We start from the raw sequence: 23892 nt of genomic DNA, 5'->3' as shown, positions 1-23892 counted from the left end.
GTGTGAAGACAACTTGAATCCAACAAATTTAATTAATTAAAGATTAGATTTCTTTCTTCGGTTTTATTGTTTGTTTAAGTTGAATGAGTGCGTTTGTCTTAACTCGCTAATATATGCCATTATTTTATCGTCAGTTGTGCATGTTCGTTAAAAAATTATTATACATGGTAACTAGCTTAGGTCAAAATGTATACAATAAGCTCAATTAGCTAGTTTAATTAAAAAAAAGTATTATATTAACATCCAAATCGCGATTGGTCATGTGCAGGTAGAGTGAGCCCATTAATCAATGACCAAATCTGATTGAAGGTGAGCATAAACTTAGTTTTATATCTTAATAATAAGGGCATTACCATTAAATTAATAGTATAAGACAAGTGGGAAGGGGAAGGGGATACCTATCGTAGCTTTGCATATCATATTATATGCAAATAAAAAGTGTCGGAAAGCCAATGAAGGACGCTTTTATTTTTTTTCAATTTTATAATTGAATCATTTTTTTATGCCTTAGTAGTAGAACTTGTTCATGCATTATATTTGTATAATACAGTTTCAATAACGTCTACTTTATTAAATAAAATACAGTGCTTGCTTTTCCTTGTGTCATAAAAATATACTTGCTTTGATTTTTATCAATCTTTTAATAAAATAATGCCCCTTTCTCTTATCCAAAGGATGCAAAGATTAATTGAGGAGTTAACTATAACCGAAGCTATTAAAAAAGGATAATGGCATCTTTGTGCATCGAGGAACATGCTTTTGAATTTTGATCACTAAGATGTGTGTGTGTGAGTGTGTCTTATAAGGGTATATGTTCAAGTTACTACTTCATATTCAACCTTTTACGCAACTAAAAGAGGGGACGAGGGGGTCATATTAGGTCATTGATTGGTAACAATAGTTTATTACAGCATTATTTTTAATCAGACACTACTAGAATATAAGGAAAGTTCTGTCACATGAATATGGTTTACAGAATTCTCATTGAGTGCAGGAAAAAAGTAAAGAGAATAAAATTAATTTATAAGAAAATTTTGAATCTTCTATTAATTGAGATCTCTGAAGTGGAAATTTTGATTAAGGGAATTAAACTATGTTTGGCAACAAATTTAATTTCACTCACGCAAAGTCGCGAACTATTTTTTTTCTATCACGAAGATAAGATGGACCATAGCCGTGGGACAGACTTTGCCACATGTGACAAATAAATTATAGAAAACGTAAGATGCGGTCTAATGAAAGACATTTTATATGAAATAAATAGGTGTTTTACATTTTGAGTTAATTAATTAATATATATACATTTTTATAAACAAAGTGGCTGAGCTTTAAAAAGACAAAAAAAAATAAAAATTAATCCTTTTATTTACGTTCAAGCTCTTATAAGAAGTTTTTTTTTTTTTTATGCACATAAGAAGGTTTGAAAATTCAACATAAATGTTAGAGAGCAGATCTAGTCCTGTAAGTAAATTACAAATATAATTGCGCTTTAAAAATTAATTCTTAATGGGAAGCCATTTGAAAATCTGTTTGCTTTGTTTTTCAATTTTTATAAAATTTTAAAATATCAGGAAAATAATCAAATAAAAATTTATTATTTTTAACAAAAAAAATTTCTAAAACAATATAAGGTTAGTCAAGCTTTTAGTCCCTCAATTTTTTCAGATTATAATTTTTAGTCCTTAAAAAAAAATTTAAACAATTTTTAGTCTTCCATTAATTTGTTGATTTTGATTGCTCAAAATTGGTCATTGCTTTGCTCATTTTTACTCTCTCATTTATTTTATAATTTGGACTAATTTTGAACAATAAAAATAAATAATAGACTAAAAATGGAAAAAAATTAGAAAGACTAAAATGCCAATGAAAAATTAACAGAGGACTAAAAATTATTAAAAAAAATTAAGAGACTAAAAAATAGAATTTCAAAAAGATTAGAGGCTAGAAACTTAATTAACTCAACAATATACTATTGTGATTGATGTTGTTGTGTTATGCTAAATTTTGTACAAAAGGTTTTCCCTTTAAAATGTTTGTTCTAGCAAAAAGGTGTAATTTTTTTACTAATAGTGTTTGGTTCTTTCCATGAATTGAGTTTTGATATTTTGTGGTATATGTTATTAGATGAGTTTATTATCATCATATGATGTATATTTTTATGAATTTCTTAGTTGTGGTGGAATACAAACTATTATTGTTTTTTTAAGGAAAAAGCTAATATTGCTTGAATGCTTAATATTTGGTTATTTGAGTTTGAGAAGTACGATAAGATAAAATAAGTGATATAATAACAATATTATTTTTGTGTATCATTTACTCATAAACAATTAATGAGAAGATATGAACTTAGTTGACAAGTAATTTTATATTTTTATTATTTATTATTTTAAAATCTAATGATTATAATAAATATTTAATTTTATTTTTTAAAATTTAAGAAAATAAATAATTAAGATAAAATGTAACTCTTAGAATAATTTTTTTACATGATTAATATGTTATAAATTTATACACTTTTACAATAATTATTTTAAAAATAATAATAACAGAAAATGTATAAATTTTAATGGGCTTTGATGGCTACTGGCCCACTAGCGTCCACGTTGCCGCCTCTCTGAACATGCTAATTTTCTGACTATCCGATTCTGAACCCCAAAAATCGTACGGTTGATAAGAATTCCTTGGAAACACGATGTTGATGGTTGGCGGTGCCACGTAGGACGACAATCAGAAAAAAGCAAAAGAAAGGAAATAGAGATGTTACGTAGGATTTTAAAGTGGTGGGTCCCCACTTTTGCAGATGAATAGGTTTTGGTTCTCTAACCTTAACCTTAACCTTAACCAGGTCCCACCATGCAGCCCCATGGGATGGGTCCCATACACACCAAAGAATATTAGCAAAAATCACAAGAATAATAAACTGCTAGTATTCATTATACAATTTATTATTTAATTTAATAGTATATGTTTGACTCATTCCTCACTTTGGGAAGGGAAACCACCCACTTCACCATCAATCACCATTTCATGTCCTCCTCCTTATTCTCCTCATGTCTTTTTCAATATTTATCTTCAATTCCAATTTTCCTCTATATTATATTCTATCCCTCTACCCTCAAACTATGCCACAAGATATTTTTGTGTGACCTCCCTTTTTTGCTTTAGCTTTTTTTTTTTTTTTGAAGAAATGAAAATATCTTTATTTACAGAAAAACTTAATTATATTCTTAAAAATAAAAAATAAGCATTTCAAGCACCGGTAATCTTTTTATGATTTTTTCTTCTTTTCGGAAATGATTCTCTATAATTGCAATTAAAACATGTTAACTTGTTATTAAATCAAGTGAATATATGCTTTCGTAGTTTTTAAGTAATAGTATGACTGAATTTTCTTAATACATTTTCTTGAATGGTAATATGATTAAATAATAGTATGCTTTTGTAGTACTACATATTTTATTATAAGATTGACCATTGACTGATACGTGCAATTAATCTGAAATTATTCAACAGTATTCGATGAATATTTTAATTAATTAAACAATGTATGAACGTCATTGTCATTATCATGATATTTTAAAAGAAATTATATAAATGAATTAGGCAGATGATGATTTTTTAAATGATACAATTAAACTAAGTAATTATGTAGACACTTTTTTTATTGACAATTCAAGCAGCGAGATTAAGCAAGGGAATTAAAAAAAATTGAAAAATCACAATCTTGCCAACTTAGGAAGACATGGAAGAAACTAGAAGAGTTGGCTAGTTCACAATTTAATAAAGCTGGACATTGCGAAAAAGATGTCAATTTTTTTTAGCTATAAATACGAGTAAGATTAAATGTATTTCGAACTTTTACACTCATTGTTACCCATATATATACGCACACACTTTTTTTATACAATACACAAATATATATTCATATACATAATTTTTTTTCAAAGGCATATTCATATACATCCTATATGTTTATTCATCGATTTTATACGTATTTGAAATACAATTGTGATAATTTTTACATATATGTTTTTTTAGATAATTTTATTTAAGACATTATCACATACTAAATAAAAATATTCTTCTCAATAAGAATTCAAACTTTAGTTTACCATAGTACAGGGAGTAGTCATTTCTGTTGGACCAACCGTCTTACTAATACAAGTTTTAACTTTTCATTATGAAATCTATATATATATTTTCAATAAAAAAAAATAGTACTTTGTATATTTCAATAAACTAAAAATCTTTATTTACCTTATGAAGAAAATACTTCAAAGTGATAAAATAAAAATAAACTCTTATTGATTCATTGAGAATATGTGAAGTTTTCTAGCTGTGTTAGCATGGACACAGGTTTTTCTTTCAACACATGGTTCTTAGTTTTATTCCTAAATTGAAAACTACTACGATGCTATAGTTTGATCTACGTTTATTTTTCTGTTTGTTTCTTTCATCTCATAGTTATTTTCTATTTTTATTTTTTTATATTACTGTATTGGATTGCTTCAAGTTTAATTATTTTCTAAAATAATGTTGTTTGAATCTTTGCTTTGATATGTTTGACTATAATATAGCCTACTTGGTCTTTAGTTTCGCTTTTTTCACGAACATTGCGTTAATTAATTGCATTGTTAAAATGAGTGGCATGATGACATTAGGCAAACCATTCATTCATTCGTGTATTTATTTATCTCTCTTTATAATACACTAAAAAGTACGTGAGTATCGAAGAAAAGAAAAATACTACATGAGTATATTTTTTTCAATGTTATTAATAATTTTGTATGAAAGATAATTTTTTATCAATTAAACTATTAAATTATAACTACATGTTATGTTATGTTATGCATTTATAATACTAAAAAGATAAACAATTAAATAGTTTATATAAGAATACGTGTAACTCAGCTTATAACAAAAAAAATGTTCAAAATTATAGACAACCAATCATGTCACAATGGGTGATCCTCATCCTCATTTAAATATTTTAATTATAAATTATAAATTAATTTAAGAAGTGTTGGTAGTTTAGTAATAGTACTTACCACTTTCTATTTTTATAGTATTATTCACCCCACCCAACTGCACGTCTGCACCCCACTTCGGCAGAGCTGGGGCCTGAGTGTGCCGACGCTTGCGTACACGCGCATCATGATCGCGTGAGCATGGACTATGGAGAAAAAATTTATTTAATATTATTATTGTGTAAAGAGGAAAAAGATATTGAATAAAGTGAGACATGGCCACTTTAAGTTGGCATTCCTTATTCCATCATCGGACAACAACTTCTCTGCCATGTTGGCACTGGCTTAGCCACGACCGTCCGATCGAGACTCATCCAACGGCGAGCGTTGCGCCGAAAACCTCTCCTGCAAATCCGAGCCGTCCCTGGCTGCGCGAGTGTGATGTGTGAATAGTGAAAGTGAAACATTCAACCAAATTCTCCTTTTCCACACGCATATGGAAAAGGGAAAAATCAAATTAATTATTGCATTTAATAATTGTTATCCCTTTAAATAAAGCGAACGGAATGAAAATAAATAGAGAGAGAGAGAGAGAGAGCATAGAAGAGAAGAGAGAAGTGTAAGGCTCTGCATAGTTTGAGCGCCGTCGTTAATGGCGGAATTCCGGTGACGCGCCGTCGCTGGTATTAAAAGTGGTTTTGATTGCATGAGATAAGAAAGAAGAAGATCATGGATAGAACCAGAGAATCCAGAAGATCATCCATGGCCACCTCCACCAACGGATTTCCCAGACGCAGACATCGAACTATTGCTCTCAGAGACTCTTCCGGTATATTAACACGTTTTGTTCTTCTTCTTCTTCTTCTTCTTCTTTTCCTTCTGTTTCTTACACGATTTCTGTTCCGTGACAGAGGAAGGTGCTGTGGAGTTGAGAGAAGGTGCGAGTAAGAGAGGAAGGAATCGAGATAGGGATAGGGATTCGGCGAACAGGAGCAAGAGGAGGAGAGGCTCTCACTCGCAAAGCACCGAAGAGAGCGTCGGAAACGAACAAGACGTCGACGTTGTGGACGTTGGCGTTTCTAAGATCCGTTCCCCTAATTATACGACATCGTCGTTCGCCTCCGATCACAACCATCGCCGGAGCTTCACGCCGGCGAAACCTCCGTCGTTCAAGATAACGGATGAGATGATCGGCGTGACCGTTCCGAGAAAGGCTCGTTCAGGTTTGCAACGATATGAATACTCTTTGTTTTCCTTTTTCTACTTCCATTTTTGTTTTTCCAGTAACTGACTTTTACTTTTTTTTTTTTTTTGGTTTTTGATGTGTTTTGTGCAGCATCTGCGAAAAGGTCTCACGAAAGTTGGATTTCCGCAAGCAGCGGTGGGGAGGAGCTGAATTTCCGGCAACGGTCGAATTCCCCCGGAGGACAGAGTGTTGAACCGGCCTCACCTTCTTCTTCGAATGTTTCTCGTAGGAAGAAGATGGTCTGTGTGAGATTTTGTTTCGAGTTTTTTAAAAGGATTTTGTTTGTATCTTTAGACTGAGTTCTGAGGTGTTTGTTATTATGTTGCAGAAAGAGATTGAACCTGTTTCTAAGCCATCAAAATCGTCTTCGTCAGACCTCGAGATTGAGATAGCTGAGCTTCTGTATGGTTTGAAGACTTCGAAGAGCCACGAGTCTTCTAAAAAGTTTGAAGCAAGCGTCAGTCCCTCTGATGATGGTGGTGGGTTTCATTATCGGGAGATTTTCTCTTTTATGTGCTTGTTCTTCCTTTTTCTTTTCTTTTCTTTTTATTTTAATTTTAATTTTTGACTTTTTTCATTGGCATTTTTATCACAGAGAAGAAGAAAATGGAAGACAACGACAATTCTTCCACCCTTGTTCCAAATAATTCAACTAAAGAGTTAAGCAGGATTCCGATTGAGCAACATGCTGATGTGGATTATCATGTTTGTCCATCATTAGAGGCACCAAAAGAGGACATTGGGGAAGACAGAATGAATTCAAGTGCTGGGTTTGGGGATGCTTCAGCAGATGGAAGATCGGTTTCCCCTACTAAGGAATCGCCATCATGCTCCAAGTTGGATGCTGAGAAACCATATTCATCTTCAAACAGAGTGTGAGCACCAATGAATAATAGCTTTTTTGCTTTGTTCCTTAATAAACTTATTTTGATATATGATCAATGTCCCCATTTCGTTGTGATTCAATTTATTAGGATGTCTGCTTTTCCAGAGGCCAAAGCCCAACGAGTAGGCAAGTTTGAGATAGATCTGATGGTGAGAATCCTAGTTCTTCGCTTTCCAGTTATATTTTTTTCTTTTGTTTTTGCTGTCAAATATCTGAAGAGTGGCTTTCCAACAGGCTCCTCCTCCTATGGGGCTGTCCCCAGAAGTGGATGACTTGTCAAGGGGTGATTTCATATCAGAAACTAAAGCTTTGGCACCGGATGTGGAAATGGTGAGTGAGTAGGCTGACTGTAAATCTTGAAATTATTTTTACTTGCTCATTTTTCTGTTTCACGATCCAACTCGTAAAAAATTCTGATGCAGAAGAAGGAAGATAGTGTCAAGGTGGAAAGACCAGTTAAGAAGGAGAAAACTCCAGAAGAAATTGAAGAGGCAAAAATGGTAACATTTAAGGAGAAGTTTGATGTGCTAAAACATGATTTCGAGAAGCAAAACAATGCCAATGACATAAAGACAAACAATAAATTGGAAGAGCAGGATGGGAATAGGGAACTAGCTACTATATCATCAAATCCCAAAGAAGAGATAACCGGTAACTAATTTGATATTTTTGACTTTTTTATTATATTTTTTATTCAGGTATGCATATGTCAACTCTGATCGTGACCCTTTTGTTAATTAGAAGTCTCTAATGTTTCTTTCATTCTTCAGTTCAATCTACTTCAATGCCTTTATCAACAGCTGAATCAGGACGGCAGAGCAGTCTCTCTCCCATTGGGTATTAGTCTATTATTAGATCATCACTTCCCTAGGAATATGCCCTTTTCATCATTCTTATACTTCTAGAATTCTACTTTATGTTGGTTATATCAATAATGTGACTTTGCTAAGGTCGATAACTATGATTGGCAGACACAAGCCGCCCTTGCAGCCAGTTTCAAAGACGGACAAAACCACAGGATCATTGACACTAAAGGTATTATAATTTCTCACAATTTTTTTTTTCTAGTTGTACTTATGCAAGTCCACTATTGATTCTCACTGTCCATCTAATAACTTCCAACCTATCCATATTTAAAATACCCTGCTCATTTCCTTCATAATTCAAATGTGCAGCATGCGAATTTTGTCCTCTCTCAACGGCAACCCAAGAGATGTGCAACCCATTATTACATTGCTTGTAACATCTTACACCAGCAGTGTACAAAGATGAAGCCCCCTTTGCCAGCAGCTATTGGCTCTGGTTCTGTGTGTGACACAAAGCACAATAATGTCAACTGTGTGCCCTATGCAGAAAGTATGGCCTTTGGGAAGCAATCTCAAAAACACTTACCAATTGTAAACCAAAATGCTTCACAAGAGAAAGGGTGGGCTGCGACCAGCATTCCTAGTCTTACTGCAGCCAAAGGTTCTAATAATGTCAAACCAATGGATTCAGCTCATAGGGTGCAGCTTGTGCTCCAGCAAGGTCCAAATCCTGGTCCAACTGGTAATCTAGTGGTATGTTCTTCTCATTTAATTGCTTATATACAGCTAAAAAATAAGAGTGTTGTCTATTTTACTGATTACATTGATGGCTCTTATTTTGGAAAGTAATGTGCTTTAATTTTGAATGTAGCATGGTCCTGCTTTCCTCTATCCTCCAGGCCAGCATCAAGCGTCAGTTACAGCAACTTCTAATCAGGCAGGAGCTGTGAATTCCCCTAACAGCACTTCCTCATATAATAAATCCCATAGTTCAGTTGGCGGATCTCCTGGTACCTCCTCAACTTTGCCAGTAGTTGCTCCTGGAATAAGCTTTAGCTACCCAAATTTTTCAGCCAATGGTTCTTCTCCATATATGACAATAGTTCACAATAATGGGTATTCATTCCCTTTTTCAACTTCTCTTGGAGCAACTGCAGCAATCAGAGGCGCAAGCCCTCCACAAGCAACACATGTGCTTAGTGGGCCTTTCTACTCTTCTCAAATGTTCCATCCACAGCAACACCCTCAGTCACAAGCACTGGTTCAACCAAGTTATCTTAATGCAAGCACATCAAGTAGTTCGTCATCTCATAAACAGTCACCAGGTGCACAAGTTAATGGCAGTAATATTTTGACCTCTACAACTATGGAACTGCAGTCACAAAAGCGACAGACTTCACTGTCTCATCTTCGCAAGCATGAGACTGAGATGGGTGGAGGGAATGCACCTTCAGTTGCTAATCGAACATCTTACTCACAGAAGAACGTGCATGGCCAAAACTTTACAATTCCAGTGCAACCAGTGAACTTTTCTTTTAAGCCATCTGCAACATCGGATATTGTTGGCAATGGTGGATGTTTTGGTGACAAACAACAGCAGCAACAGGCTTTAAAGGGAGGAGTAGAGAATATACCATCTCAAGCATTTGCAATATCATTTGCTGCATTTAATGGGACCAGTGTTCCTTCAAACCTTAACTTCTCATCCATGGCACAGAATCCTGTGATACTTCAAAGCCTGCCTGATATGGCATGGCAAGGATATCAAGCTGCAAGCATTCCTCAGACTACTCAGCAAAAGACTTGTTCAATAACTGAAGCAAAGAGTGGAGGAAATTCTTCACACCAAGATGATGAAAAGAAAATCACTCATGCTAAGTCTTCCAGCAATGGGCCAACGACCCTTGTTTTTGATAATTCATCTAAGAATCTTAACTTTGTGCTATCTACTACGAATGGAAACTGGTCTAATCACACCATTCCTTCAACTGCAATAACAAGTGTGCCACTCTCTAGTAATGCTTCAAGTTCTCAACAGCCACCGCATTTGCTTCAGCTTCCAAAGCAGCATGCTATGCAACAGCAGCAAGCTGCTATGGCATCTCGATATAAAGCATCATCTGCCAATAGCACTCCTGCTGCAAAATTTGCAAACAATGCCCCCGTTTTCTCACAAACTCCTTCTCAATGCAGAAGTTCTAACCAAGCTTCTCACTCTAAGGCCTCGGGTAGAACTACAGATTCTCATGTTCATCACACATCTATCATAACATCAAATGCTCCAACCCTCAAAAGTTTTTCCCAGGAACAAGGGAGAGTTTTGCCAGGTCATATGCAAATTTCTTTTGGGGGAAATTACATAACGCCCCTGCCACCCCAAGGGCAACCACTACTCAGTAACAACCAGCCTTTGTGTACAACAGCTCAAGGAACTCCATATAGTGGGGCCAATGCAAAGTCAAATTTGGAAGGAAGTAAAGCTAGTTCGTCGGTGAACGCATCACAACTGCAACAAACTGAAAATTCAGCTGGGAGTGGCCAAAAATCTTCACCAGTTTGTGGGAGAAATGTCCCATCAATATTGAGTTCATGCCCCAGCCACCTATCAGAGCTAAAGTATTAGAAATCAAGTCATATACGGCACCAAGATCGACGGAATTTTCTGCAGTTGCACTCCTAATCATATGTTCTGGGGGCCCTTGCTGCTCTGCTTCATGTTCACCAACAATTCAGGCTGCTCAATAAGATTGAAGAAAAAAAAGTTTTGGTAGCCAGGTGCTGGAGTTTTGCTTGCAGCTCTTTTCTAAGGTGTCAATGATATGAGGTGTAAAAAGCAATGTTGATGTGGGATATGCTCAACTCAATATCAGTGTTGTGACAAGGCACATGGAATGACATTTGCTGGTGGGATAAGGAAAGGAAGTTGGGATCCATTAGGCCTGCAATTTTGAAATAGTAGGTACCATTATCTTGTCATATTTCTTGGTTGGTTAGCTTCTAGAAGGCCTTTAAGTTCTCGTGGGATCCAATTAATTTGACATATCAAGGCAATTCTATTATGTGTATATAATTATGATATTTTTTTAGTTCCCATAGCAAAAGATGTACTTAAATTCATTTTTTAATGAAAAAAAAACCTGCAAGTATTTCTTTTGATTTTGTTATTAATAGAGGGTGGATCGTTGGGACATTGAGAGGATTGAGACTTGAGAGAGAACACAACAAATGAGAATGCTAAATTTCCGGGAATGGTTCTCTCTTTTGCCCTTTGGCGTTTCCTTGTTTCTTTCCGTGTTGCTTGATTTTTTATTCAATGCAGCTTCAATTTCCCTGAACTCAGCAGCTAGCATTCCTTGGCTATGAACAACAAAACATGATATGATGATGATACCCAGGTGAAAGAAAGTGACTTTACCTATAAGATGATGATCCTTATCTATTGTCATTTTTCTCATGGAGACCCTTCTCATCTGTTGCTTTTATTTCAGACGTTTTGGCCGTGAAGGGACAGGTCCTTTGCATGTAAGGTTTGGAGCAAGACTGACCAAATACTACAGTTTCCTTTGTCGATTGAAATAGAATCAAAGTTCAGACATGATATGCGCCAAACAGTCATAATATAACGTGACACTTGGTCTGTTGGATAAGGGAATAGAGTCTATTTAGGGTCCTGGTGTGTTTCGGATGCTTATAATGCCTCTCGTTTGAGATCATGGTCCTAGGAATTGGAATATATATAAAGGGGTGATCCTTATAACAAGAACCATCGTGCGTATCGAACTAGGCTGAAATTCGTATCATATAAGTGGAGTTGTTTAAACAAATTGAGACTAAATCGAAACTAAGAAACCTCAATAACTTCCGACAAAACATGTAATATGTCAATATAATTGAAGCTCAATGATGAATGGTATATTGACCCAACTTAACATCACTAGAAGCGGTTGGTACAGAAGTTTATAAATAACCAAAAATCAATTATTTCAAAATAAAAAGATATGTTCTTAATACAAATTGTTCCAGCCCTGAAGTCCGCATGTGACCTTAGTAAAACATATCAATGGAATGAAAGGAGAGAAGGTTAATAAACGATTGTTGTTCCTGATTCTTAAGCGAAATAAGACTTTCAGATTATTGGAACACAAATTTAATTTAATTTTTAAATATAAAATGATTGAAATTTAATAGCATAATCAATAATTTAATATCGATATTTTATAACTATAATGAAATAAATCAAATTTTAATGATAAATTATCGACTTAGAAAACACTATAAATAATAAATAATCCAGGACATATGGGCTATAAAAAAATGAGTCAAATGACATATGGGCATATGTACAAGTAATTTTCAATCGTTGTTATTTATCGTCTATGTTGCCGTCAGCAAACAATAATTTAACTTATAGCTTTCTCAATTAAGTGAATGTGTTTGATTCACGTAATCATTCACGTCAGGAAACCTGAAATGTCTTCTTCTAACTGAAATTGGAACTTGGAAAGGCTCCTCACACCGGGTTTGGTGCAGCTATCCTCGTCTTGACAATTCTATTTCTTGTCTCGTGCCTGAAAACGAGAAGAAAAGATTCTCGCACGTTCATCAAGGATGCATGTAAAATACATTAAGGACAAGTATGTACATGTATAAGTAATGCATAAATGAGGATTTAAATAGCAATCCCTTAAAGGATAGGGTGTAATTACCAAATTTGTAAGTAGTGTTTCCTTTAAAAAAAAAGTTTTAATTATAAATTTAGTCTTCTTATTTATCTCAGAATTCGATTTTGGTCCCCTATAATTTAATTTTAGTCTTCCAATTTTGTGTAATCTCGTTATTCTGTGAGTCCTTAACCTCGAAATTGAACGTTGATGATTAATTGTTTACCTTGACCGTCACGTGTCTAGTGCTTTGATGAGACGTTGACCGCTACATATCACGATTTTATCGAAGGTTGTCCAATAAAAATGCAACACATAACGATCAAGTGTCAACATCCAATTTCAGGATTGAGGAATGAAATAACGAGATTGAAAAAACTGAGAGACTAAATTCGTAAAATAAATTATAGGGGACAAAATCAAATTTTGAGACAAATAGAAAGAACAAATTTACAATTTAGCCTTAAAAAACAATGGAAATTTATGCAATTGTGCAAAAATTATAATTGAAAAAAGTTAGAGATCAAATTCACCAAAACATACAATTGAATTATAGACTAGAACTTACGTTGCTTTTTGCTTAACTTTGCTTTTTCTGCATTTACATAATTTTCTTTCAAAAGTCAATTATTCTTTTTAAATCTATCAATAATCAATGGTCATGTATTATTAATAGTCTTTTCTTTAATCAAGCTTCTTATTTGATAATATAAGGAATAAGTTGAAAAGGCATAATTAAGAGATTATACGGAATTTGCAAATTTGTTAAAAAACGATATATATATATATATATATATATATATATATATATATATATATATATATATATATATATATATATATATATATATATATATATATATATATATTGTGTGTGTGTGTACGCCTTATTTACATAAGTAGTATATAAAAAAAATATGCTAAAGAATGTCATGTTTTTCTTACATAAATTGTACTGACCATATTAACTCATAATTGGCACAACATTATTTTAAGTGTAAAATAATTGTGTGACACGCTGATGAAATTAACTAATAAAATAAAATGATGATATATGAAGTGTTTAGTTTCTTTGCACTATTGGTGTGAAATGAAAAAATTATATTATTAACCAGTAAAAATTATGATAGGTATGATTTTTAATATAACTATTATATAAATCAATAAATTTGTTGTATGTAATAATGGAATGAAAGTATAAAAAGATTTTATTCGGGTGCATAAATTGTTTTTACTTATATAAATTGTTGATTAATCTAATTCACACAACTTTGTAATATACGAGCAAACATATTGACGTTGAACTTTGCAATATACGAGCAGCATTTAGGCTAAGGACAACGTTTGGTTGGCAATTGCTTTATGCAACCCTTGTTTTGCTCCATGCATTCCTTAATTTTTTTATATTCCCACATTACCGGTCTACACCACAGCCTTTGGCCCTGCGATTCATCAGCTCTCCATCGACGATTTTGGAAAACACTAAACACAAAATGAATGTTGAAAAAGAAACCCGCACACAGCCAGTTACCTTTAACTATGAAGTGGCTTCAACAATCATGGTTGTAGTGTGGCTATCGTCGTCGAACCACGGATGGTGGAGGTGCGGCAAACTGCTTTTATGAATGAGGGGTGATGGGATGCTATAGATAAAGGAAGTGAGGTGCAGCGCAAGAGAAATGAAATAGACAATGGGGTGTTGGGGTTGGATAATCAAGTAGGGTACACAATAAGACTAATTAAAAGGGTATATTAGTCCATTTGGGGTCATTATTATTTCGAATGGGTGCAACAGGTAATTCTCCGTTTGCTTAATTGGTTCCCCTAGGCTGGGCTGGATCTGAATTATAATTAGGAATTCGGTGTGATTGTCTCTCTATATAAATATGTGCATAATAGGTCAATATAATAAGTTAAATATCACTTTTATTTTTTATCTTATTTATTTTATTCGGTTTGATATCTTATTTTATTTGAAAGGTTCACATAAGTGTGATGTTGGTTAACAAAGAAAATAGAATTAAGTGATATTATATGCAAGTAATTTTTTTTTTCAAATTTGTGTAGAAATCTTTAAAATTCTCGTAAGTAATCTTTATTATACTTTTATTACAAGATTCAGATAAGATTAAATCTTGAATCAAGATTCTTATTCAAGAACTAACACTAAAGTTACTCTTAGAATAAATATTTGAATTAATATATAAGGAGTAAAGTTGAGAATAGGTCAGGCCGGCTTACAGAAATAGACCAGGCTTACATCTATTAAGAAGTCTTCACTTCAAGCTTTGATAGAGGTAAAACTTTAAAACCTTGTCATTTTTTCTTTCACCTTCTTATTCCTTTGACAAGTTTCATTATGATTCTTGATTTAGGCATGTTCACGTTGGTTTTTTGTTACTTGGTGATATATGATTTCTATCAATACTTTTTTGCATGTCATTATAACTATTATATTTAGATAGCTTTTTCATTACAGAGGCAATGTAGTTTTGGGACATTAATGTGAAAACTCAGATGTTGAGGATTCTATTTGGATGTGAGTCTTCCAACATGCAAACCCTGATTTTCATAAGGTTACTCATGAGGTTACTATGACTCATGCATAGGATTACAGTGACTTCAACTTCAAATAACCTTTTTATGATTCTCGATGCTAGTGTTAGATACTCTAACGAAAAGATGAGGGAAATAATTGCACTCATGCATAAGATTACAATGACTCATGCCTTCAAATTCAAATAACCCTTTTATGATTCATACTCTAACGAAAAGATGAGGGAATTTCATAAGATTACAATGACTCATGCTATCATGGTTTATGATTCCCGGTATTTATGTTCATAACACTAATTCTAGTGCTTTGGACTCGTGGAGGAACAATAGCATGAAACATAAGATATTGTCTAAGATAGCTGCTGAAATACTAGCTTCCAATTTGAATTGTGGCATCAGAGTCTAAGTTTAGTTTAGCGTAGGAGGTAGAGTAATTGATGAATTTCGCTCTAAATTAAACGACGAATCTGTTGAAACTCTAATTTGTGGTGGAGATTGGTTTCGTCAGAGAAATATAATGTGAAGAAAAAATCAAAGGTTAATATTACTTATTATAATTTTTATTAAGTAATATTTAATCATTTTTTAGCAACTTGTTCATTTATTTATGTAGTATTTTCCAGTCACTAACATATATGTATTTTTCTTCTTATTTTAAAGGCTGAAAAAGAATTGTGCATGATCTGGAGGATGAGCTAATGATGGAATGACGTTACTATTAATTTAATTTTATTGATAGATATTTTATGTATCAGCTCTGTTGAAATGGAATGGAGATGTACGCTTTATTTTTTATTTGTAATAGGTAATATGTTGGTTTGATATGGAGGTTTTCTTTTGTTTTGAATTATTCTATATCGCTGGTGATTTCAGTCTATAATATTATTAATATATTTGTAGGACTACCAACTAAATTAAGATTAGATTAAAGATTAAGCCAAATTATATATTAAGGCTTGTTTAGGCTACTTTTGAGTAGAGTATCACTGTGCAAGCAAGATTGGTTGGACTAGCCCACTTTTCCACGGTTATATATTTACTTATGTAGCCTTCTTAATTGCCTCGACTTCTGACAAATTTGTTTAATTTCATTAATTCTTTATTATTATATCTTGACATATCATTTCCTTCTATAGGGAATGAAGGTCATTTATACATCTAAGATCCGACTTCTATCATTGATACTAATAGGAAATGAACCACCATGGCAAGGAAAAGTGTAATTTAGATGGAGAAGAAGAGACAAAAATTGGAACAGAAATATCATTTGATTCGTCGATCCTAAAAAAAAGAAATAAGCAAAGTTTCGTCGTTAAGTGATAAATGGAAAATTCATGGAAAATTAGAATCACTACCCCGTAATAGTGCACCTATACGTCTTCATTGATGTTATTTTTTCGATCGGGAAGACCGCGAGCTAATTATCGAGACTTTGGATTATCCGGACACATCGTCAAAAAATGCTTAACTTCTCTAACCCATTCTTCTCTAGTGGGTTTTGTGAAGGACGGAAAGAAAGACTATTTCTTCACAATTGTTTCAAAAGAAGTTCTTGTTCTTGTTCTTGTTCTTTTTCTTTTATTTTCTCTAGTTCATATGTTATGTTTGGCTTCTTCATTTAATTTTTTAGGTCAGGCTGAGGCTTAAACAAAATTTATCGTGATTAGGCTTAAGCCTTTTAAAAACCTGTTATGGCCTATTTCTTGAAGGTGTACAATCACAAAAAAAAAATCGTCTCCTTTTCTCTCTGCATTTGAGCAAAGCCAAACCACGTCTGAGTGAGTGAGTTCCGTTGGATGGCGACGAGCACCACCAGCAGCGGTGGCGGCGGCACCGGCACCCAAACATTCAAGCCGTACCGTCACCTGAAAACCCTAAAAGACCACGAGAACGCGGTATCGTGCGTGAAGTTCTCGAACGACGGAACCCTCCTAGCCTCGGCCTCCCTGGACAAAACCCTAATCATATGGTCCTCCGCCACCCTCACCCTCTGCCACCGCCTCGTGGGCCACTCCGAGGGCATCTCCGACCTGGCCTGGTCCTCCGACTCCCACTACATCTGCTCCGCCTCCGACGACCACACCCTCCGCATCTGGGACGCCACCGGCGGCGACTGCGTCAAGATCCTCCGCGGCCACGACGACGTCGTTTTCTGCGTAAACTTCAACCCCCAGTCCAGCTACATTGTCTCGGGTTCCTTCGACGAGACCATTAAGGTTTGGGATGTGAAGACCGGGAAATGCGTCCACACTATAAAGGGCCACACCATGCCCGTCACCTCCGTCCACTACAACCGCGACGGAACCCTCATCATCTCCGCCAGCCACGATGGCTCCTGCAAGATTTGGGACACCAGAACCGGCAATCTCCTGAAGACCCTCATCGAAGATAAGGCCCCCGCTGTCTCCTTCGCCAAATTCTCCCCCAACGGCAAGTTCATTCTCGCCGCCACTCTTAACGACACCCTTGTGAGTTTCATATTCTTTTATGCTTCAGTAGTGTTGCTATTCACATTTTGAAATGGAATCTCAGACCAATGCCATTTCCAGCACCATACTCATACCCCATTATTCCACTATCTGTATAAGCAATATAAGCATTCTTATTGAGTGATACTTTTATGTTTTCTCCATTCCTCTGCTATCTAACCTCTGCTTAAGTAAAACCGTAATGGAGGGGCAGAAGAAATATGTTAGGAGTCCCACGTCGTGTAGAATGAAAGACTTTGCAGTTGCAAAATTATGTTTGAGGCAAAAGTAATTTTGTCAACTGACCAAGATCCTTGCTTTTGTGTTCATTTTACTTTTATCCATTGAATTTGCATTGGAATGCGCACTGCAGCATTTTCAACTGTAAATTAAACATGCAATGTGGTACTTAAGCCATGAGGATCTCCTACCCAATGAACTAGTCTTTTGTGTTGGGCTCTTCTCTTTGGACTTCTCATCTTGAAGGAGGTGGCAATGTTAGGAGTCTCATCCCATGTTAAGTAAAATAAAAGACTTAATGTGGTATTTAAGTATGAGGCTCTCCCTAAAGGACTAATCTTTTTGGTTGGACTCTTCTTTTGTGTTTAAGTCCTAACAGAATACCACCTATTGAACTATATCCCTCCACCAAATAGAAGTTGGTTTTCTGCAACCCCTATTATTCAAAGGCATTTGGTCCAAAGGACCATGCTTATGAATGATATAAACCTTGAGCTGAGAGATGTAAATGGTTCAGTGGGGGGGATCAATTATTGGACCCAGGTCCAAGTGAGCCACCCAAATGGAAAGTATATTCTAGAAGGGAGGCCAGGTAGTGGGGAAATGTTGCTGTTGCTGGTATTTTGGTGTCTAAGTTAGTTAGATGGTCTGCATTATATGGGAGTGGGGGAGGCTATAGTGGGGGTATGGGAAATATTATTGTGAGTAGTGGCTGAGTGTGTATATTCAGAGGAGCATTGGCTGTGTAGGAGAAATCACCATTTATCTGGTCATCTTTCTAATTCAATAATACTATTTTCATCTATTTCATACTGTTCTGCATGTTATTTTGCATGGGTGATTTAGTGTTTTGTCAATGAGACAACCATTTATAACAAACAGCCTCTGAATCTATTAAGAATCAAATTAAATAGTTCCAGATTTTTAATTCCAATCCCCCTAAGGTCTTAGGTAGACAAACCTTATCCCAAAAGCAACTTTTTCAGGAATAGTGCTACCAACAGTATCTAACCCATTTTATATTATTGGGTAAAATTGTTGGAAACTGCACAATTATGAGTGGAGTTCATTAAATGACAAGTGGAATTTACAAAATTGTGATTTCTAATTAATTTCAATTTTCAACCACAATAGAGTGTGTCCAAAAGAGTGTATTAGAGAATGTAGTGCTAGTATTTCTCTTTTCCCAGAAGTATCACCACCATAACACAGAAAAGATCTTTGATTCCCAATCAAGATATTTAAAACTATGGAACTTGGAAGGAGGACAAAAAAGTACAAAGGCAAGCAAGACAATTTTTTCAGACTTTTTGTGTAATTATATAGGAAGCACAGATCACTTAGGTTAAGATTGCAGAAATATAGATGACTTGTGGACTCTGTTTCTGAAAACATGCCAAGAGGAAATAACTCAGATTAGCTATAACATTGATGGTTTGTTCTGAATGAATTTTATCTTTCTATTTAGTACAGAACAGAAGGAAATGTTGAGATAAGGAATTAATCATTTGTGCTGCCAGCATTTTGTAGAAATCTAGGCTGGAGACTTGTATTCTTCTTCCGGTTCCTTAACCAGGGTGCCTTTGGGACATTTAGCAGATTGATGGTTTTCTTTTATAATTTCCCTGACAATATAAATTTTCTTGATGCAGAAGCTATGGAACTACGGGAGTGGGAAATTTTTGAAAATTTATTCTGGGCACGTGAATAGAGTATACTGCATAACTTCCACATTTTCTGTGACTAATGGGAGATATATTGTTAGCGGTTCTGAAGATCGCTGTGTTTATATATGGGATCTTCAGGCGAAAAATATGATTCAGAAACTTGAAGGCCATACAGATACTGTAATATCGGTTACTTGTCACCCAACCGAGAACAAAATTGCCTCTGCTGGTCTCGCTGGTGATAGAACTGTGAGGGTTTGGGTGCAGGATTCCTGAATAATATTGAAACTGTACGGGGGTGTTGTCTTACTTCAAAATTTCAACTGCACGCCTATGCGTCTGATCTCAATATTAGACACTACTACACATACAAGTTGATCTCATGTTGGCACTATTTCCGTCTTTTGTATCATTTGCAAAGTATAATATGGATAAATAGTCATATTCGTTCATGAATATATAATGTGTTGTCAAATTTATTCCTAAAGATGAAAATTCAAATTTTAGTCATTGAAATTGAAAAAAATGTAATAAATCCATTAATCCGTTAACTTTTGTCTATTACTTTTAATGAAATTATTTGACACATTTAAGGATGAATTTATTAACTTTTTATCCTTTTCCTTTTTTTAATAGTTGCAAGCATAATATTATAATAAACACTTAAAAAATAAAAAATAAACATAAGTTATAACAAACATAATAATAAACATAATCTGTTTGTTGTTTTTAAATTTCTATTGTGGTAATATTAGGTAGTGATAAAATTAAGTTAATTTTTTTTTGTAAGAATTAACTTAAATGATTGTATTTTTTTGTTTAAGTTTCATATTTTAGATAATTTATTATCACATTAGAAATTTTAGAACAATAAATAAATTATGTTTATTAATTAATATTATGTTTGTTTTAACTTATGTTTATTTTTCTATTTTTTTAAAGTGTTTTTTTTGTAAAAATGAAGATTAAATTATATTTTGGGTAAATAGTTATTTTCGTTTCTGAATATGTAAAGCGTTGAAATTTTTTTTCTTAAATGTGTCACGTGGACTCTTTCATTAATAGTGGATGGATAAATTTGTCATACTTTTTTCCCTTTTGAGGACTAAAATTTGAATTTTTATCTTTTATAAACGAATTTAACGTTCTTACACATTCAAAAATAAAAATGATTATTTATCTATATAATTTTCTATCACTTGATCAAAGTCGTACTCATCAAATTTTTAGACATTTTGATTCTTACACAACAACGTGAGATGTAAGGTATGAGCTGTATTACCTTATCTATCTAAATTTCTCCACTATATTCTTTTTTATATATTTTTTCCTAATTAGATGAAAATTTCCCAGATTTTAACCTAAGGTGATGTGAGAATGTAATATATATTTACCAGTTAATATTAGTTAATTTTTTGTCAGAATATTAGTGAGGAATTCGAACTCCCGAACTTTTTTTTTTCTTCTTTTTCCTTCGATTCTTAAACTCTTTTTTAATCATGAAACTAACTTTATAACTCCAAGGATGTAATGATATTCAACAAATAAAAAAATATAGCATACATGAATATTGTAAACCTTGAACCGATTATTTTTCATGTAACATCTTTAGAGATTATGAAAATTCAGTAGGTTTTTGAGATGACATTATTTCGTGTTACCCAAAACGTAAAAGAATAGAGATATCAAATATATTGCCAAAAATCACCTATGTTCTCCATGGTGATTACAAATGAGAAAGTTATTTCAAATCTTGGAGTAGGCTTCACCGTACGTAAATTCAATTAAAACGCAGTAAAGAAGAGTACAGAAGGAAGCAAAAGAATTGTTTTAAAATTTGTCAGGCATATTCAGAGATCATTACAGAGCGTGATGAAAGAGTTACAAAAGGTGGTGGTGGAGACATTTTGTCTTGGGAAGAATCAGTTATTTGTACTATTCCTTCCGTCAAGTTGTGCTCATTGTTTTCCTCTCGTATCTGCCTCTACTTGTATTCTCATATTCAACTGCATAATATTCATTCACATTAATGTTAATTGGCTGGGAGATCATAGGATTCAGAGACATATGCCTTGACAAATCTCTCTCTCTCTCTCATGTTTAAAATTATTTGACACGGCCTTCACTTGCTTAAGTGTTAGATTAGCATTGATAATTGTTCCTTGGATCTATGGAAATAAGAATAAACAAAACATAGGTAAGAACAATGCACTGTAAGCAGCAGACAAAATAGCTTCCATCTACCCAATACTTCTTTGAATCTTTTGTACGTTAGATTATAATTCATATTTCATGTTAGTCCGTTGCCAAAGAGCTAAAGGCCTTATCCCCGCATCAAAATTTAAAAGCTTGTGCTCAATTATAAAGTCCAAACAAAAATAAAAAATCCAACAACAGTGTATGTGATTTATTTTCTTTTCTCATTTGGAAACAAGATCATTCTTGACAGTTATACCATTCAGAAATTTTATTTAGCATATACCTTTACAGTTAACACTCTTCGCAGATCATATGTTCAGTAACAAACTTTGCAAACAGATTCTGGAATAAACAATAAGAGACTACAGACGTTATAGCAAAAGCAAATAAAGCTATGAAAGATCAAAATGAGAAAAAGGGGCAAGTTGATCAGTTTCATTGTTGAAAAATGTGGCTGTCAATATAAATGTAACATTGAGGAATAAGACTTAACACCTCTATTGATTACTCATGTTTCCAAACATAAAAAATGAGAGAGAACCCAAAGCCTTGCAATTGAGAATCCCTAAACTGCTGAGAAGAAGCCCATGTTAATGCAGAGGGATCAGAAACTGATTGGCCTTCCCACATCTTATCATTTGAAATGCATGTTTGGAACATGAACACTGCATTGCCCATAGCATTCCCAAAGAGCCAACTGTGCACATCCCAAAACACTTCAACCGGAACACCATCCACCAAAATGGTGTGATTCCCTCGGAACTTCCACTTGAGACGCTTCACCTGCATCACTGTCTTGCTATCAATTCGAATCACAAGAGAGGGATCGCTGGGCCCCAAAGTGTCACACTCAATTGTGACATCATGCACCTGCCCCTTGTCACAAAACTGAGCCTTTGCACCATAAAACTTCTTCCCAATAATGTGCTCTCTCTTTGCAATGCAAACAGCACCACAGTGAGAAAAGGCACAATCACTCTCAATCTTCTTGCATGCCTCCTTTTTCAGATCCCCTAGGAGCAACACCATCTCCTTGTTGAACACAACCGCTAAGTAGAACCCCTCCAATGGCTCAGGCCCTGAACCAAACTTGGCACAACTCAAATCCCAAAAGATGTCAACTTTACCAGATTGGACCTCCAAATTCTTTGACCCTTTTCTCTTCGAGAAGAGCCATGGCTTTATCTCCACCTTGCAGAGGCAATGGTTTCCCAAGTCATCTATTCCCACACTCAAGCCTTGACCCATCAGAGTTTTTGTCCACCAGACTGTAATCAGGCATGAACGGCCTCTTAATTTGCACTGATAGACACACGTAACCACATTTTGAGCTGCTCTTGTGGTGCTTGATGAGGATGAGTCAGCAATCTGAACCCCATTTTCTCCAAAACAAGAAGGAAACTCCCTCATGGCAACACCAACAACAAATTGTCTTTAACTCCTTATTAGAAACAAAATAAATAAATAAAAAAATAAAGAAGAGAGCTTTTACTGCTAACAAAAGTTGAATAATAGGAACTTCTCCCTCATCTGATTCGAGGTGAAGATGATGAATAAAACTTCAAGTTTGGCTCCAAAAGACTTTAGCTTTGATATGGGGGGTTCTAACCTGTAATTGTGTTTCTTCAGAATGGGATAGGACATAGGAGGGAGGGGTGTGGGGGACAGAGAAAGAGAGTTAGATTTGGTTGATGCGTGGAATTGTGTGGGGAGACTAAGCGGAGTAATAACTAATAACCCAAACAAAAGGGTGAGTGATTGAAAAAAAAAAAACAAAAACTGCAGGGAACATAAAAATGAAGAGTCAGTGAAAGGAAAGGTTGCTTTTCAGCACATGGGGTACCAAGGATAAAAGGCTACAATTGCCCCATGCTATTGCTATGCATGACTTGAGTCAGGCAAATGGCAAATGGCATTCGGTATGTTTTGCTGCAAAGACTGCCATCTATGTTAGGGGACGAGGCCCAGTAAGGAGATGTAGTTATCGAAGAATTAAACGGATTTCAAATATCTATTTTACCCCTTTGTTATTGGTTAATGCTAATACGGATGTGACATTATTCTTATGCAAATTTGAATGATTGAAAATGTTTGAGATATCACATACCACAAGTGTCATGTACAAGTTTTGTGACTTTTTGCTCCAAAAGATGTTTAACATTATTATACGGTAAATTTTGACTTTTGCTCTCTTCA

The 23892-nt window shown here is 34.4% G+C and overlaps 3 protein-coding genes across 5 annotated transcripts; 2 read left to right on the top strand and 1 right to left on the bottom strand.

The window, feature by feature from the left end:
- The first annotated feature begins 5527 nt into the window (after positions 1–5527).
- LOC100784698 (protein TIME FOR COFFEE) lies at positions 5528–11665 on the top strand. 3 transcript variants are annotated; one of them, XR_413129.4, is made up of 14 exons: positions 5528–5796; positions 5879–6190; positions 6304–6452; positions 6542–6692; positions 6809–7088; positions 7188–7248; positions 7334–7429; positions 7522–7750; positions 7870–7936; positions 8071–8134; positions 8275–8658; positions 8777–10860; positions 11225–11300; positions 11394–11665. XR_413129.4 is itself a non-coding variant. In XM_006575008.4 (12 exons), exons 1-12 carry the CDS (start codon positions 5697–5699, stop codon positions 10526–10528), a joined length of 3642 nt encoding a protein of 1213 aa, XP_006575071.1. In that variant the 5' UTR covers positions 5528–5696; the 3' UTR covers positions 10529–11059. The 3 variants fall into 3 exon arrangements, 2 of the variants coding, with proteins under 2 accessions (XP_006575071.1, XP_003520207.1); XM_006575008.4 differs by lacking the exons at positions 11225–11300; positions 11394–11665 and having other exon boundaries at positions 7525–7750; positions 8777–11059; XM_003520159.5 differs by lacking the exons at positions 11225–11300; positions 11394–11665 and having other exon boundaries at positions 8777–11059.
- A 4962-nt stretch (positions 11666–16627) lies between these two features.
- On the top strand, positions 16628–19955 carry LOC100794027 (COMPASS-like H3K4 histone methylase component WDR5B). Its single transcript, XM_003518872.5, has 2 exons — positions 16628–17590; positions 19483–19955. Exons 1-2 carry the CDS (start codon positions 16919–16921, stop codon positions 19771–19773), a joined length of 963 nt encoding a protein of 320 aa, XP_003518920.1. The 5' UTR covers positions 16628–16918; the 3' UTR covers positions 19774–19955.
- A 1933-nt stretch (positions 19956–21888) lies between these two features.
- Positions 21889–23678, bottom strand: LOC100793503 (uncharacterized). Its single transcript, XM_003518871.5, has one exon. It carries the CDS (start codon positions 23104–23106, stop codon positions 22201–22203), a length of 906 nt encoding a protein of 301 aa, XP_003518919.1. The 5' UTR covers positions 23107–23678; the 3' UTR covers positions 21889–22200.
- Positions 23679–23892: the final 214 nt, after the last annotated feature.

The sequence above is a fragment of the Glycine max genome, chromosome 2, assembly GCF_000004515.6.
Source record: "Glycine max cultivar Williams 82 chromosome 2, Glycine_max_v4.0, whole genome shotgun sequence".
Taxonomy (NCBI): Eukaryota; Viridiplantae; Streptophyta; class Magnoliopsida; order Fabales; family Fabaceae; genus Glycine; species Glycine max.
This window is presented reverse-complemented; position numbering and strand designations above follow the sequence as displayed.

Bases quoted from the DNA above. Each gene is read 5' to 3' on its own strand.
- LOC100784698 (XM_003520159.5), top strand. From the start codon at position 5,697: ATGGATAGAACCAGAGAATCCAGAAGATCATCCATGGCCACCTCCACC. The intron at 5,797-5,878 runs GTATATTAACAC...GTTCCGTGACAG, and splicing joins TGCTCTCAGAGACTCTTCCG to AGGAAGGTGCTGTGGAGTTG. The intron at 6,191-6,303 runs GTTTGCAACGAT...TGTTTTGTGCAG, and splicing joins TCCGAGAAAGGCTCGTTCAG to CATCTGCGAAAAGGTCTCAC.
- LOC100794027 (XM_003518872.5), top strand. From the start codon at position 16,919: ATGGCGACGAGCACCACCAGCAGCGGTGGCGGCGGCACCGGCACCCAA. The intron at 17,591-19,482 runs GTGAGTTTCATA...TTCTTGATGCAG, and splicing joins CCACTCTTAACGACACCCTT to AAGCTATGGAACTACGGGAG.
- LOC100793503 (XM_003518871.5), bottom strand. From the start codon at position 23,106: ATGAGGGAGTTTCCTTCTTGTTTTGGAGAAAATGGGGTTCAGATTGCT.